This window comes from Rhea americana, unplaced genomic scaffold (assembly GCF_003343005.1).
Source record: "Rhea americana isolate MKP2758 unplaced genomic scaffold, rheAme1 scaffold_429, whole genome shotgun sequence".
Classification (NCBI taxonomy): domain Eukaryota; kingdom Metazoa; phylum Chordata; class Aves; order Rheiformes; family Rheidae; genus Rhea; species Rhea americana.
The window spans coordinates 59,358-76,405 of record NW_028186567.1 but is presented as its reverse complement, the minus strand read 5'-3'; the positions used below and the strand labels follow the sequence as shown (position 1 = coordinate 76,405).

The window sequence follows — 17,048 nt, the reverse complement described above, 5'->3', positions numbered from 1 at the left end:
CGGCCCCGGGCCCGCGCCGGCCGCCCTCGCCCGGGGTGTTTTACCGTATGGAAACGAAAGTAAAAGGGGCTGGGGGGAGAGCGGGCAGGAGGGCGCCGGGCTGGCGCAGCCGCGGGGCCGGGGCCGCTGGCCCCGGGGCGCGCGGCGGTCTGGAAGCCGGGCTTGTTTGCGCTGCTCGCGGAGTCTCTCCTCGGCACCCGCTCACTGCAGCCGGTCCGTCCGGAAGGAGTCCTCCACGGCCGGGTCCGTGAGCAGGGCGTAGGGGTCGCTCAGCATGTTCAGTCCGTCCAAGGTGAGTGGTTCGATTTTGAGATCCTCCTCCAGGCCCAGGGTCGACGTGTCCACCTCGAAGCCGGGCACCCCGGCCAGCGCCGTCGCGATCTCCTTGGAGATGCCGGGCGGGGAGTCCCCTGGGGACAGAGGAGACGGTCAGGACCCGCCGCGGGCGCGACTGGCCCGGACGGGCACCCCCTCGGCGCCATCCTGCACCTCTCTCCATCCACGGGCACCAGAGCCCCCCTCCCTCTCCCCATCCCCTCCACGAGGCGCTCAGGGTTGATTCAAGTCCTGCAGGCTGTAACAACCCGCCGTCGCGGTGGCCAGGGCAGCTCGGGACCGGCGACCCGGAGCGGGAGGCGCTGCCTCCCGGCCGCGGCACGCGCCGCCAGCCCCTCCGCACCCACCTGTGAGGATGATGTTGGGGATGGGGCCATGGCGGCTGCAGTTGCTCAGGTTCTGCCGGTTCAGGACGTGGGGGTCRTAGGCGTTGTCTGCCTGGTGGTAGTTTAAGGCACCCAGGTCCTCGGGGAAGGTGTTGCTGTTGCCCGTGGGGCTTTCCCCCATGCCAAACTGGTCGAACTGCAGGACAGACAGGTCGGGCTGTTACTCGGGTGCCGGTGCGAGGAGCAGCAGCCCGGCTGCAGCCCCAGTCCCCCCCACGCCGGAGCCTGGGCGGCGCTCCAGGCCCCACCGCCACCTCCCGGCCCCGTCRCCCCGGGAGCACTCACGCTGCCCAGGCCGAAGTCGCTCAGGGGCTGGCCGAGCTGCTGCGGCTGCAGGGAGGCGTTAGGCTGGTACGGCGAGGCGTAGGGGCGCTGCGGGGCCGTGCTCTGCGGCACGGGCTGCTGCGCCGGCTGCGCGGGCGGCCGCGCCGGCGGGGCGGGGGGCAGTGCTGGCTGCGGCGGGCTCTGCACCGCCTGGGGCAGGGGCTTCTGGCTCTGCTGCGGGTGGGACTGCAGGAGCAGGCCCGGCTGGCCGTAGGAGTACGGCGGGAGCCGCTGGTCGGCCGGCAGCTTGCTGGTGTCCAGGGGCACCCCCTGCAGACAGAGCAGAGCGAGGGGTCAGCTCGCACCCGCGCCAGGGCCGGCGGCATCCGACCCCACCACGCGGCTCAGGCCACCGCATCGGCGCCCGCCTGGGCCGGGCCAGCGCGGTCGGACCCGCTCCCCTTGCAGGCCCCAGCCAGCCCGCGGGTGCCCTCCGCTCCCCGGCACGTGCGTCACCGGCCGGAGCAGGGAGGGCACAAATCAGCTCCCGGGGCAGCCTCAGCAGAGCACCGCGGGGCAGCGGGTCCGCGGTTCCCAACCGCCCGGGAGACAGCACCAAAACTGAGACCTGCCAGCCCTGGCCCCAGCTGGCCCCTACCCCCTCTGGAGCAGCCCCTGCACCCAGCCCTGCCCCTGCCAGCACCCACCACGGGCCAGGGCTCCCCACTCCAGCCTCCAGAGAGGGATCCCAGGACACAGCCCTCGTGGAGCAGAGCGAGCCAGGCCCTGCTCCGGCCAGGACGTGGGGCATCCTCCGCCTCGGGGACTGGCCCCGAGCACGTAGGGCTCCTGCGGGGCCAGGGCCCTGCCTGGCTCCCCTTCCTGCCCGCCGGCACGCCGGGGCGGGGGAGACGGGATTCCCTGGCATGTGGCGGAGATGAGGATGGAAACGACACAACAGAAAGAACTCAAGGAGGAGACGGAGCCGAGCGCGCGGCGCAGGGGCCAGCGCGGGCGATGGATCATGCATACCTGGGTGATGGAGGACAATGTGGGTGACATTGTTGGTGAGAACTGTTTGGGGTGCTGCCTTCTGGAGTCGCCACCCATTGGGAGGGTGAGGGGGCTGAGCGGGACCCGTCGGCGGGGCGAGGTGTTTATGGACGCCTGCACCATGGGGGGGTAAGAGGAGCCGCTAAAGCTGGACTGCAGGCTGGGGTTGCTGGGGGAGGACTGCATGGACTGGCTGCGGGGGGACGTGGGGAGGGACGGGTTGCTGAGCGAGGAGGAGAGCGAGGAGGGCAGGGACTGGTTGGAGAGCGATGAGGGGATGGAGGAGCTGCTTTGCGAGGACTGCAGCGAGGGGTTGCTAAGGGAGGACTGGAGCGAGGGGCTTCGCAGGGAGGCCTGCAGGTTGGGGTTGCTAAGCGAGGACTGCAAGGACGGGTTACTCAGGGAGCTCTGCATAGGTGAGGTAAGTCCTGTGGGGACAAAAAAGAAGAGACACCACCGTTACCCACGGAAACACCACGCGCCCCAGGCTTGGTTCTCCACGGACTGGGCCACGCTGGGGCTCCCCGTCTGCCCTGGATGGGATGGAAGGTGGCGGAGGAGACCAAAACGATGGAGACAGCAACAGAAACACACACACCCCAGAAATGAACCGGCTTTGGCACCAACCACGGCTCCCGGCTCGGCCCAGCGAGGCACCACRGGCACTGCATCCTCGGCGAGCGGAGAGCACCGGGGTGGGAGAGGAGCAGGCTCCCAGCCGGGACTGTGATCCCACAACCCTCCCRGGGAGATCGGCCGGGCTGCTCCTGTCTCCCGTGGCCTGAAGCCTCTCTCCTGGCTCCCTGCACCAGCCCCGTGCATCTCGGTAGTTGGTCTCAGCCACCTAAGCCAGGAACTGCTCAGCCCTGGGCCTTCCCGTGTCGGGACTCCGGCTCTGGCATCTCCCTGCCGCTGGCCATGGGACGGGTCCTTCCTCAGGACAGGGCCTGCCCCCGGGAGGACAGGGGCAGCGGGCAGCCCTCACCTGGTGAGTCGTAGCCTGTCCCCAGTCCCATGCTGCTGCTGATGCCCAGGTGCGTCATGGTGTTGGCCAGGTTGCTGGTGCTGTTCCCCCCGCTCAGGCTGGGGTAGGCAGTCTCATCCGGGTCGAGGGGAGTGGGCAGCGGGGAGGGGAAGTGCAAGTTGGTGAGGTCGGGAAGGGAGCCGCCCGTGTTCAGGGCCGAGGGGATCAGGGGGACGTTGGCAGGCTGATCTGGGGATGGAAATATACTGGGAAAAAGAGAGAGACAAGCCGCTCAGTGTGGGAGCACCGCTGCCCTCCCCAGCATCCCCCAGAGCAGGCAGCCAGCAGCTCAGTCCCCTGGGGTCCAGCCCAGTTCTGCAACCAACCGCTGATCAGCCGCCCCCCAAGAGCGGAGCCCACACCGTCGAGCCCAGTCCAGGACTTACTGGATCCCGGGAACTTCGCAGGACCGTGGACGGGCTGAGGACGACGAGAGCTGGGAAATCARAGAGAGAGTGAACCGAGGCCATGGTATTTATCTCCACTCCCCCCATGGCTGGCAGCAGTTTGAGGGCAGGAAGGAGATCGACTGCCCTGGTGTTGCAACGCTCCAGAGGCAGGAAGCCGGCAACCTCAGCACGAGCAGGCCGCGGGGCAGGGGGATGTGTTGGTGACTTCCTCAAGGACCTTCCTGCCCTGCCTCCCCAGCGGTCTCCAGGTGGTGTATCGCAGCACGCACCCGCCCCGGAGAGACTTCCGCAGCCCATCCGTCCCCTGCTCCCACACCGCCTGGCACGCAGTGTGGGGCTCACTGCAATCCAGCACTCACCTTCTTGGTGTCCCAGGGCTTCAGTGAATGCTTGTTGTCGTCAAAGTTCTCTTCAATGGGAGGCACTTGGAAAAGAAACACTGGRAATGGGGGAGGAGAGGATCAGGGTGGTGCAGGGAGAGCAGCACAGGCACACAAGCCCTGTCCCAAATCCATCACAGGGCAGTTAACTGTGTCCAGCACAGTCAACCTGGGGACACCAGATCRGAGCTGCTGGTGCAGGGGGGCATCAAAGACCCTCCTGCCCCAGAAGGATCTGTCTGCTCTGCACTGCTGGGCAGCAGGGACGCCCACAGCCCTTGTCCTGCAGGAAACCGGGCGCTGCCTCCTGTATCCCAGCCTTTGGCATCTGCCCCATCCTAATCCAATCGCCCTTTGCAGATAACAAGGGGGAACGGATTTGTGCTGGCCATGGGCTCCCACAGCTCAGTGCTAAGCCGAGGACTGTCAGGTGAGGTGGGCACAGGCAGGCATTTACCTTTGCTGTCTGTGTTCCCGTCCAGAAAACCTGCAAGAGAGCAGTCGATGGTCAGCAGCAGCACACGGGCCCTCGGACATCAGCCAGGAGCAAAGGCAGGAATGTGGCTGCTGTGTGACCCCCAGCAGATGGGCATGAGGGCACAGGGAAATTCAAGGTGCTCTCGACTGGCACTCCACATGCTTGCCACTTGCCATGAAGCATCCTGGAGGGCAGCCTCCTGGTGCAGCCACGGTCACAGGCACTGCAGGGCTGGGCCGCTGGGGTGCAGGGGCCCCACGAGGCAAGGCACAGAGTGGGACCCACTGGGGAAAGTGGGCTGCCAAAGGCCAGCAGCCCCAAGGCAAAGGGCTACTCACCGCTCCTGCGGCTGGGCGGCGGGGCACCCTGCGAGGGGCCCAGGTACGCATCCTGGGGGTTGGGATTCATCACGCTCGTGTGAAGCGCAGAATCAGAATTTGTTCTAATTGCAAAAGAGAAGAAGCCRGTCAGCCGGCCGGTCAGCCGGAGCGCCCGAGATGCAGCTCGTGCATCCCGGAGAGCCGCCAGCACGCACAGCAGCGAGGATGCAGCCCCTGTCCCCAGTTTGCAGCCTCCTGCTGCGGTGCAGCTTGGCGACAGCCCGGGGAAGCTGCTCACAGTCAGGACTGCCCCGGGACAGTGGGTGAGAGCAGGGCCAGGAGGAGAGCGGGGAGCTGCAGGCAGGGCTTGGGGACTGAGCTTGGCATAGGCCAGGCTCCAGCTGGGTGTTCGCAAAGGGGAAGAGCAGGGGGGAAGGGAAGGAGAGCACAGGGGAGYGGAGGGTTTTGCTAGAGGAACAACCATCTCTTTCAAAGCCTTCTGAAACTACTTCACATCCAACACTTGCAGCGCCCAGGGCCCAGGACAAGTCTGTGCAGTGCTGSAGCTGCTGAGAGGCAGATGCCAAGTCACTACATGGGGAGCTGRGCTCTGAACTCCATCCCCTTCTGCCAACCCCTCTTCCCACATGATACTCTTTAAGTGYGCGGCATGGTGTGAAGGCATCCTGGTCCATCACAGAGAGGTTTGCTTCAGCCCTGAGACGCYTGCTGGACCTCTCTCCTCCAAGGGAAAGCTGCTGCATACCCACGTGCAGGGGGCAGCTCTGCCCCTTGCAGCACCAGGCCTGGAGCCCTCGCCTCCTCCTGGCACAGGGCCTGCGGGRAGGACAGGCTCCTCCGGGACCCTTTTGTTCCCCGGGGCCCTGGAGGGGCTGGGGGCAGAGGGCCCCAGGATATTACAACCACTGTGTTCCCAATTAGTTGGTCTGAAGCAGACGAGTGTGAGGAGGGGCTGGGRAAAGGCTGCTGCAGCTAATGACACGTCCTGGGACGGCACAAGGGGGATATTGTTCGGCTGCGGCACAGCTGAGGCAGCTCAGAGGCAGGAAGCTCCCCCCGCCGCCCATGGGAGACAGCCCCCTCCCGCACGGGGCCCGGCCTGGGAGCTGGCGAACGCTCGCAGGACTCACGGAGCAGCGAGGACCCCGGTGCCAGCGCTGAGCCCTGGCGAGTCCTGCAGGGTGCCAGCACTGCTGAGCACCATGCAGGATCAACCACGAGGAGATGGGATGGGGGCTGCTCCGAGCACCCCCCAGGCCAGGTACCCCCGACAGGGCCAGCAGGTGCTGCAGTATCGCTGTCTCCATGCCTCACTGGCCCTGGGCCCAAACTTGCCCTGTCAAAACCCCACTGTGCCCCACAGAAGAGCAGTCCCCACACCAGACGATGGCCTGTGCCAGGGCCCAAGCCCTGCCCAGCGCTCATACCTGGCTGGGAGCTGGCCTAGGGGTCCTAGCCAYGCTAGCCCAGGCACATCAGCCTGGCGAGGCAGGAGAGCAGTCAGGAGAGCCTCCTCCTTGTGCCCAAACCCACCCACTGCCAAGGGTTGAGACCCCATCAAAAACCTGCTGCTCTTTCCACCTTGCCRGGGATCAGGCCACATCCCGGGGAGGCCCAGGCTCCACTGGCTCCCCACCACAAGGCTCTGCTCCATGCAGCGATCGAGRACAGGGATAAAACTAAACAGCCACAGCACTGTACAGAACCCATTTACCATCCCCAAGAGCCAGTACAGAGCCAGGGCTCCCAGGGAGATCCTGGGCTATGTTGAGCCAGTCCTGCACCAACTTCCTCTGTAAAGTGCCCTTCTGCACCTATGGGGGATACCCTGCCCTGGGTCCAGAAGCTCAGTCTCCCCACAGTTGTCCTGCAGCAGCCATGTTCCTTGGGGAGCTCAGAGACGTTGCACGACAGGACCACCTCCTCCCTGGGGTGTCCCATTCTGTTGACGGGGCAGCCCAAAGACCCCTTCCCCTCTCCTGGGAGACCAGAACTGCCAGAATCAGAGCTGTGCCCACCCTGGGTGTCCTGGGGAAGGGCTGGAGCCCAGCTTACAGACAGGGAGAAAGAGAAAATTGAATAAAAGAAATCATTCACCTGTTCAGAGCCGACGGCAGCCTAAACAAATGTCCTTTCTCCATAGGAAAGTTACCCCAGGGCATAGTCCTTTGTAACAAAAAACAGCAGGGTTACTTGGGGGGAAAAGGCCAGGGAGAAGGGTGGCGCTGCCCCACCAGGGTCATAGGGAGGGAGGGCTAGTGGCAGAGATAGGGAGGCTGAGGGGCAGTGGGAGGGGACAGGCAGGCTGCCTTGCACGGATGAGCTTTGCGAGATGAAAGCTGAGGCATCTCCACTAGCCTTGGGAACACCCCTGCAGAAAGGGGTCAGGGCTGGCCTGAGGTATCCTCACCCTCCTCCCCAACTCAGCCAATGGTCCAAGTTGAGTAGCAATGGGCAGCATGACTCTGCATTTATTTATGACTTGCAGCTCCTGGGAAGAAGGAGCAGATAAGATCCTTCCAGGTGAAAAAACCCCAAATTACCAAAACAAGCAATTCTGGGGATGCTCAGCTGGAGGGCCTCCATCCCTGACCCTTCTCCAGTGCAGAGGAACCCATACACTGGAGATCATCCTCCCCTCAGCAGCCCCACACAGACGAGGCAGGCATCTCTACTCCTGGAGCAGGAGATCATGTCGTGCCCTCCCCAGAGCACTGAGGAAGCAATGCTGAGCTCCTGCCCTTGCACAGGCTGACAAAGACAGCTGGCATGTAGCGAAGTGTGCACCTGAACCTCAGGAGCCAGTGCTGGAGAGAACTGGGGAAGACTGCAGACCCCCCCCCCCCAAAAAAAAAAAAAAAAGGAGATGGAGGCAGCTCCATCCCAGGACTTTCAAAGGACTCCCTCCTTCTCTGTCCCCTTCCTCATCTTCTCAGCTGGGAGCAGAGGCAGATGCCAAGGGAATTTGATGGGGATTCAGGTGAGAGGCCAAATGGACTGACTCTGCAAAGGAACCAAAGGCAACTGGAAGAGGAAAAAAGCCCGCTGAGCTTGGAGTGAGGAGTCAGCAGAAGGACCTGCAGCAAGACGCCCCTGGGGAGCCTGTCCCAGGGAAAAGCAGGGCTGCAAAGGGCCTGCACCACACCACTCTCGGGGTGCCCATGCACCCTGCCAGGTCTGCCGGGGCAGCCCCTGTGCACTGCTCAGGCAAGGGTTGGGCACACCAAAGGAAGCMAGGGTAGGGCTGGGGACACAGCTGACCTTCCACACCTTGAGTAGTAACGTGCTGGCAGCATTGGTGGATACCCTGGGGGACACTGAGTGAGGAAGTAAAGCYAGGGCTGTGTCACATAGGCAGGGATGTTCCCTGAGAGTGGCAACAGGCCACAGTCACCTCGGGCAGCATGGGCAGGGATGGCTCAGCATGAGTTAAACAGACCTCCCGCAATGGATGAACTCACCCCCACACAACAAGTGCAGATGGCTCCCAAGGGCTGCCTGGGAGGAATCTCTGCCAGAAACTGCCCACAGAGCCAGGCGCCAGAGCTGGGACGGGCACACAGCTCCCCGCGTGCTCTGCTCCTCAGCTCCGGCACAGCCTCCCACATCCATCCATCCAGCTGGGAGAGAGCCTGGGGCAGCSAAGGCACCGCGTCCCGGAGCCCAAGCCCAAACCAGCCCCTGCAAGCAGGGCCACTGTGCTTGATACAGGTGATGCACCCAGGGCTGGGAATGGGGTGGAGAGATTTTGAAACTATGTTCCTCTTTTGGGAAAGAGCAACAAAGGCTTTGTCCTGGAAGATTCGAAAGGACCGCAGAGAGGGCACCTGTCAGCTGCACTTGGACGCTGCGGGGTGGGGGGGTGCTGGGAGATGAGGCCACGGCCCTTGCACTCTGGACCGACCTGTGCCAAAGCTCACCGTGGGGGGCAAAGTGCAAGACACAACATTAACCTCCAGGCTTCAGCAGAGCCCCAGCATGCCACTGAACAGCACAACACAACCCCAACCTGTCATCTGGGACCTGCAATCGCAGGCCACCCCCATGCTGGAGAGGTGGGACAGCAAACTGCACAGCTCGCTTGGGCATCCAGCAGGCCAAAAAGGCGGCCCAGCTGCACCAGGCAGCGAGCCGCGGCACTGACACGGGCTTCCCTTGGCAGGAGCACCAGCAGCTCCTTGCAGACCCAGGGAGGAGCCAGTCACCTGGGGAAAATGSTTCTCGGGTCTGTGAAGGAGAGCTGTGCTATACACGGCACTTCAGAGGAAGGGTAGCCTTGAAAATAGAGCCCGGGAGCCCTGAGCGACCTCTGAAAGCACCGAGTCACTCTGAACAGAGCCCTGAAGGGGCCCCTCTGCGGAGCTGCCGCTCAAAGGGATGTCTGCGTCCCCCTGACCGGGACGAGTGCCAGAGGACATTCAGGGCAACCTTGGGCCTGGACCCATCCACAGGGTGACCCAGACTTGGCTGGGCTGGTCCTTGCCCTGCTCCGAGGGCCAAGGGACAGAGTACTCGGGAACTCAGCCACCCGGTGATTCACCTCGGACAAGATCCTTCTTCCAATAGCCATCACTGCCACAGCAGCCGAGGCAGGCAGACGTCTCTGCATGTGCCAGAGCTGGCTCTTTAGCAGAAAAAAAAATCATTCTGCCTTAAAAATACTCATCTGTGTGGCTGTGTTCTGCCCAGAATAGGTGTGGGTAACACCTGCAATTATAAGAGAGAGATCAGTCTGGCTCTTCCAGACTCACTCTCTGCATCTCAGCATTTCTTTCTGCCCCCTATGCCTAGTTTCTCCCTCATGGATTGGCAGGGGAGGCTGGGTAAATCCCCCAAGGCATGTAACATGCTAAGCATGTCTGCCTGCTACAAGGAACTCTCCCAAACTGGGCTTCTGCCAGCCCGTCTGTTTCCAAACTTTCAGTGCTCTTTAACACAGAGCAGGCCGCAGACTCCAGCGCCAGCAGCCCTGCCGGCACGGGGAGGGAGAGGGCTGGAGATTGGCACTCAGCAGCCTGCGTGCTGAGAGCCAGCATYAGAGGAAACACGGGGTCTTTACCTCCTCCAGCTGGGCTCTGGTGGAGGTGACAGGTAGGTCGGTCCGTAGGGAGAGCTGTCAATGTGAAAAGCGTGTTAAGGGCCAAACAGAGAAGCTGYGCAGAGGGAGGGCAGTGTGCAGGGCTGCAACAGCAGCTGTGGCAACTCTGCACGTGGGCCAGAGCACCACACTTTGATAAGGCTCTCTAATCCCAAACAGATGAGCACTGGGGACACTGGGATCAGGGCAGAAGCCCCAGTAGCAGGAGAAGAGTGTCTGCCCGTGCAGCTGGAGCGGGGAGGGACAGGTGCTGCTAAAGGATATCTGGCGCACGTATCGTCGAAGAGGGGACATCATCCGGCGTGGATCCCGCTGCACTCGCTCCACTAGGCCGTGGTGCCGGGTGCTGCGTGTGGAGTCCAGCGGTGAGTGCAAAGGGCCCTGCAGAGATGAGACACAAGACATCGGGGGTGAACAGACTGCCTGTCTGCTRGGAGGGGGAGTCTTGGAAGAAGCAGTGGGAAGAGACGCACCTCACAATCCCTGAAACCAYCCCCTCACAGCCCGTGGGTCACACTGGAGGTGACAGTGGCAGACCTGGCCTGGCAGGTGCCACCACACAGCTCTGGGAAGCATCTGAACACGCTGAACAGGCTGTCAGTACTGCCGGTGGGGGGGGAATGGAGCTGGGACCGGGGAGGGGGATTACAAGGGAACATCCATTTGCCCCCATCTGCCCCGACAGCAGCCTGCCCTATGGCTCCTCACTCTCCCCTCAACATCTGCCGTTACAGAACCACCACAGCCCACGCTGAGTCCGCAGGTCCACTGTACCGTGCCCAGTCTCCCCACTCCTCCTGCGCAGAATAAGGCCCTTGTATCACCCAGCACCTTCGCCCCTGTGTGGGGCAGCCCCCCAAGCCCACAGCCGGAGGCGCTGCTCACCTGGAACTCGGAGACGCCGCTCCCGATCTGATTGACATTGGGCAGCGAGCCGCTGTAGTAGGGTCCGCGGCTGTGAGCCAGCCTCAGCTTCTGCGCCTGCAGCTGGGCCAGGAGAGGASAGGAGAGGCGAGGCGAGTCAGAGAGGCCAAGCAACGCAGGCCAATCRCCCCGCAGCCGAGGGAGGCCGAGGCACTGGGCCTCCTCTGAACTGGTGCTTTACACCTGAGATGTGTCCGCGCCCCACTGAGGGCGAGTCGTACTCATGGTCGCCCTCCACGTGGCATCCCTCAGCCGAGCCCTAGGCACTTCAAAGGCACATTTGCCCCACAGGTAGCATCAAGCTTCTGAGTGCCCAGCTCCAAYTCCACACCCCAAATCCAAAGGAGGAGGCAACCCACAGCCCTCACTCCCAGAACTCGGCCCCAGCCCCTGTGCCAGGCACGTCAGACCCTCCTGACCTCACACACGGCATATGCAGTCCTCATCTAGCCCGAAGACATACGGGAGCAGGGCAAGGAGGGACCTGCCTGCCTCCTTGCTGTGGTTCAAGACACGCAGGACTGACTTTAGGGCTTCTCCACTTCAAAGACACTTAATGCAGAGGAGGGCCCTACAAGGGACTTTCCTTTCTTGTGGGTGCAGGGCAGGAAGATTCAGACAAGCCAAAACCTAAGCAAGACGCTGAGCCCCAGCTTGTTCTGGAGGCCAGAGCAGGGAAAGGCACAGGTCACCCACACGCTGCAGTGCCCAAGTCTCCAGACCAGAGAGTGAGCTCAAGCCTGCTTCAGCCCAATAACTGAGCCCCCAGGGCCCAGCCAAGTGAGGCGGGAGGACTCTGGGCTCCCCGGTTCTGTATGTCACTGTGCATCGGCTGTCCATACTTCATCCTGTGCCCTTCAAGACAGGGATGCCCAGTTCTTTGGCAGGGACCTTGTACAGGACAGCCCCGGGCTGCCAGGGGTGCCAGCACCACAGAAGCCGGGGGAGATCCCGGGCTGGTGCTTTGGCAGAGCGAGCAGGAAGGGCTGCCCCCCTGGTACCACCCGTGAGGTGCCCACATCCCCGGCGCAGCTGCAGCAGGGTGGCAGCCAGCCCCACGGGAGAGCGTCTGCCTCCCTGGAAAAGGCCCCTGAGACTGGATGGCGACAACACGCCGGTGGAGGGAATAAACACAGCTTCTCAGAGCGCTCCAGGCAGCAGCCCCGGGGCTCAGAGATAACCAACTGGCCTTCGGGCTGGAGCGCGCAGGGCCCTGGGCAGCTGGAGCCTGCAGCCCCACCAGGGCTGGGCTCGGCCGCGCCGGCAGCCCTGCGCAGAGGACTCGGCCCAGCCCCATGCTCAGACCCCCAGCGAGGGGAGAGCTCAGCAGCCCACGAGGTACCGCTGGGCTCTGTGCCAGCGCAGGGGCTTTGGCTCGAGACAGGGCCCAGGCAAACCAGCAGGTCGGCGTGCTCTTCGGAGCCGGCTGCCCTGCGAGGCCGGGGCTGCCTGCACTGCCCCAGACGCCTGGCCCTGCTCAAGGCCAGGCCGGGGGAGACTGAAGGAAGGAGCCACTGCAAACCACAGGCAGGAGATAACTGAGCCTTGGCACCCTGCGGAGGGGAGCACCCAGCAGCACCCTCCCCCCCCCCACCGTGTACCGGGCCACAGGGATCGGCCAGCCTGCTCCTGGGGTGAAGGAAACCCCACAGCACAGGAAAGATGCGTTAATGCATAACCACACGACTTCCCGATCCTGGCTAGGGGCAGTGCCGGCACAGATCATCAGCAGGGGCAGTCCCGCAAGCCTCCAGCAGCACCTTGGCCCCCTTCTACAGCAGGGCGACAGGCCAGACCTAGCCCACSGTCCAGGAATGCCCCCAGCCCCAGAGGAAGCTGGCAGAGCAGCAAAGAGCTTGTGACCAGGAGCATGTCTGCGGCCTCCCCAGGGCTGAGCCCTCCTGCCAGCACAGACAGCCACCTGGGCAGGGGACACGCCAGCCTCTCATCCATCCCCTGCCCAAAGCCCACAGCTGACCCAGCTCCCAGGCTGGCCTTGGTGCCTTCCAGGTCCCACACCTGGCCCTCCCCACCAGGTCAGAGCATTGACCTGCCACGAGCAGAGCGGACATCCTCATCCTTCCCGCTGATATCGCGAGGGACAGGAAGACACTCTGCAACCCCCTTCCCGGGAAACAGACCAGTCCTGAGGCTCCGAGCACAGCAGAGCAGTGCAGAGAGGAGCACAGCAGCACCCTGCCCCGAGCATGGCCCCTGGCTCGGCGGCGAGCCCAGTCTGGGCTGGCACCATCACACCAYTCTGTTGCGGGTGCAGGATGCTGTCCCCACCCCGCTGGGAAGAGCCCGGCGCAAGGCGAGCAGCCTGCAGACGTTCTCCTTCAACAGCCTCGAAGTGGGACTCAAAGCCAGTGCACATAAACCCACTCCACCGCTCGCCAGCTGTGGCCCAGCAGACTCCAACCCCTCCAGGACAGGGCAGGCCTTTCCCTCCCTCCGGGAATCCCACAAGGGAAGGACAGTTCTGCTGATTCCAGCCACCAGTGGCCACCACAGCTGGCACTGCCAAGACCACCTGCACCACAAATCAGCCTTTTGGTTAGATCCACCAGGTGCCAGAGCAGTCCCAGACAACAGCAAGTGCCAACGTGCACATCAGCTTTCTTACAAGCCCTGGGGAAAGAGCTGCCAAAACACAAAAAGCAGCTCAGAAATGGTTGCAGTTAGGAAACCTGCAATAGCAAATTCCCAAGCTTAAAACCAGCAAAATCCAGATCCAGGGGGAAAAAAAATGGGAGATTTAGTCAACAGCTGTCTGTGCTGGCACTACAGGATTAGAGCGAGGAGCTGCACTGGGGCTTAAGGTCCTGGGATCCTGCTCTGTTCTCCAAGCCAGGGTCCCTGCGGGAGCCAGCAGAGCCAGACGAGGCTGAAGTCAGGCAGGAGCCTGCAAGCAGCCATTCGCTGCAGTAAAACTCCTCCTGGAAACACAGGACAAAGCTCGAGGGGCTGCCACACTCCGGAGGCAGGAGCTGAGAGCAGGAACAGGGGATCCTCCTGCCCTCGGAGCTGAGCAGCAGACCCAACACAYGCTGACAGGAGGTGGAAGCGTTTCCTCCAGGGAAGAGCCCTGCCATTCCCTTCCCGAGAAACCCGGCTGCAGCCAGTGAGGTCGAGACGGAGGTGCCCATATGGGGCACAAGCTGCCACGTGACAACCTGCGAGTTCCCATTGGGGAGCAGCCTGGCCTGGCAGGGCAGAGCTCCTGACGGCGACCAGCCTGCGACCACGCTGCAAACTCCTTGCCAGCAGCCCCAGCAGAGGCCATAGAGACCACATACGTCCCTCTTGGAGGGCAGCTGGCACAAACACCCCATTATCTCGGGGGCCTGCTGCCCACCCACAGCACTGGGTGCTTCGGGAGCAGCGCTGCCAGAGCCTGCAGCCCCGCTCTGTTGGTGGCAGGCATCCAGCCCTGGGCACACAGGTGACAACGGAGACGACCCACGAGACCAGCGGTCTCATTCCAGCACACCAGCCTCTGCAGCTCTTGGGATAAGGTCTCGTGCAGGGGATAGCAAGAGCAACAGCAGCTGGAAGACGTCCCCAGGGTGTGCTGCTCCGTGCCTCCCTGGGGCTGCCAAGCTCACRGGCAAGAACGAACTTCTCAATGAGCTGACCCTGCCTGGGGCGGGCCAGCCCCACGGGCAGAGATTAGCAAGGAGGACAGTCCTGCTGCCTCTCCGCCAGCTTTGCTGTACATTAACCAGCTGTTTACTGTGCAAACATGTTGTGGGAGGCTCCAGCCCACTCCCAAACTCACCAGCGATGCGCAGGCCACGGCTCCCGCCTGCCACAGCAGAGTGCCAGAGAGCCCCCGACAACAGCGGGGCCAAAACCACCCGCCGAGATATCCTACTCGGGAATCCTACCTGCCTGTCGGGGCACCAGGCTCCGTGCTGACGCTGGCACAGCGGGCTCGGCGTGGAGGGAAGAGCAGTACATCGCTCCCTCCGAGCAGGACCAGAGCCTGCTCGCCAGCTGCGTCCAGCAGGACCCAGCCTCCAGAGCACGAGTCACCCTCCGTCCTCATCACCTTCCCCGCGCGGCTCCTCTGACCCTCTTTGCCTTGCTGCAGCCTCCGCTCCGTTGATGTCAGGTCACTGAGGTGCTGCTGCCTTGCAGGACCTGAGACACCAGCAAGGGCTCTCTGATCCAAACCCTCTTTTAAAAGCCTGGTGGACTTTGCTTCCCTGTTCCCTCTGTTCCWCTAACTCCAGGGGTGACACAAGAGCTTCCCCTCCAACAGTCCAAGGCACCTGGAAGAGCCTCTCCATGTCTCCAGCTCCCTTGTTTTCTGATCTCACTGCACATTCCTCTCCCCGCACTCACCCATCCCTCCCCCGTCCTGCATCTGCTCCGGGAAGGACGGCGCTTGCCCGCTGGACCCCRAGGCTGCCAAAGCAGCCCACGGCACTTGCTCCTGGCTGCGGGGGCAGAGACTGCAGAGTCCCGCTACCGGACTGCAGACTGGGTTGGCAGAATTCACGTCTCCGGCAGCTGAACTCTGGCCAAATCCTAATCCTGGCAACATTCACACAATCCCCACTGACTTCACAGGGCCAGTGCAGAGCAAAACACAAACCGGAGCCGACCATCTCTTCTAGATAGCTTCCCTGGCGTGGGAAACCATGTTTCTGGAGGTACGTGGCCGCATTTCTGGCCTCTCTTCTTCACCACCAGTCCTCAAGTATCCAAGAGCAGCACCACTCAGCTCCACTCCTATGTTCCCTTTGGCCCCGTTCTGGGAAGCCTTGGGTCAGTGCAAAATAGCAACACTCATTCTCCACCCCCAGAAGCTGCCAAATGGGGAAATCTTGGCCACTGCAGGCACAGATGAGGAGACCAGACACAGGCGCATCCTGCAAGCCCCACTCAGCCTGCTCGCCCAAGCCAGTAGTGCTGCTCTCAACGCTGTATTTTCTCAGGCTTTGGCCAATCTAATTTTAAGTGTCTCTAGGGATGAAGCTTCCGCACTTCCCGTGGGAGCCAGCTGCATGATCCTACAGATCTCACAGGCGGGAGAGACTAACACAGTGCTCAACCTAAAGCTCCCAGTACACTGAGAATCCCYGATGCTCATGGAGAAGCCTCCCGAGTCCCGAAGCTTATGAAAGATCGCTCGGCAGAGGTGACTTGCAAATGGCAGTGTTGCTACTAGGACATCTAGCTTGGAAACCGTGTTCCCAAGACAGGGCTCTCCCAGCACCCAGAGCTGACTGAGACCTGGTGAGCACAACCAGAACCTGAAGGCAACTGCCCATCCCAGAACCAMAGGCACAGGGACCCTTCCTCTCCCCCACAGCACTGGGAAGACAACTGCCAGTAAGAGCTCTCGCGAACCTGCCAAGCCTTAGTCACACGGACGCCACAGGCAGCAAGAGTCGCTTTTTCCATCTGATTGCCAGGACGTGAACTCAGCACACGGAAACAGAGGACGCRCAGGGTGCACACCAAGACCCACACACGGCAGCCACAGACCAGAACAAGCCACGTGCAAACCCGTGCAGAAAAACCCAACAGCAAAAAAAAAAAGGAGAAAAAAAAAGAAAGAAGGAAAGAAAGGGGAAAAAAAAGCAGGCAAGGAAAGGAAAGAAAAGGAGAACCGGAGCCCAGCCAGACATCGGGAAGCAAACGCTACTGGAACAAAGCTTTCTGTGGGGCACCTGGCCCCCTCTGCACCTCTCAGCCCCCTCCCCAAAGAGGGGCAGGACTCTGCCCACCCCTGGGGGCAAAGCCCCAGAGCGATGCCCCATCCAGCCCCATTGCCTGCCTTGCTGGGCACTCTTTGACAGTGCCCCCCACCTCGCCACATCAACCATCCTGTTGCAATACCCCCCAGCCTGCATCTCATCCCTCAGCAACCCTGCATAAACCTCCACCTCCTCCGCACCCCATTATGCCCCATCTGAACACCCCTGCACCCCCATATAACTTCCCCAGTCCTCTACACCTGCTGCCCCACATGAACCCCCAACTCCTCTGCCCAACCTCTCATTTCTGACCCCCCTACCTGACCTGCACTCACTCTGCACCCCCCTATGCCCCCTGTCCTCGCCTGAACTCCCTAGATCCTCTGCACCCCCCATTGTCCCCATCCGGACCCCCAGGCCCTCTACACTCCCTTGTCCCTTCTGTCCCCACCCAGGCTCCCAGACCCTCTGCACCCCCAGGTCCCCTTGGCCCCGCCTGGACCCCCAGACCCTCTGCACACCGCTGTGCCCCCTGTCCCTACCTGGACCGCGGTCCCTCCACACCCTGTTGTCCCCTCCGGACCCCCAGACCCGCTGCACCCCGCTGTCCCCCCTGGCCCACCTGGACCCCCAGACTCTCCGC

General features: G+C 62.6%; 1 protein-coding gene across 1 annotated transcript; it reads right to left on the bottom strand.

Moving 5' to 3' along the window:
* Window positions 1-6: 6 nt before the first annotated feature.
* Window positions 7-11,140, bottom strand: CRTC2 (CREB regulated transcription coactivator 2). Its single transcript, XM_085315363.1, has 14 exons — window positions 11,114-11,140; window positions 10,656-10,757; window positions 10,035-10,151; window positions 9,732-9,793; window positions 6,770-6,838; window positions 4,670-4,773; window positions 4,311-4,340; window positions 3,833-3,912; window positions 3,450-3,499; window positions 3,025-3,269; window positions 2,019-2,467; window positions 1,008-1,316; window positions 684-858; window positions 7-410 (listed from the first exon to the last, which is right to left on the bottom strand). The coding sequence occupies exons 1-14, from the start codon at window positions 11,138-11,140 to the stop codon at window positions 202-204; spliced, it is 2,028 nt and encodes a 675-aa protein (XP_085171489.1). The 3' UTR covers window positions 7-201.
* Between the last annotated feature and the right edge of the window lie 5,908 nt (window positions 11,141-17,048).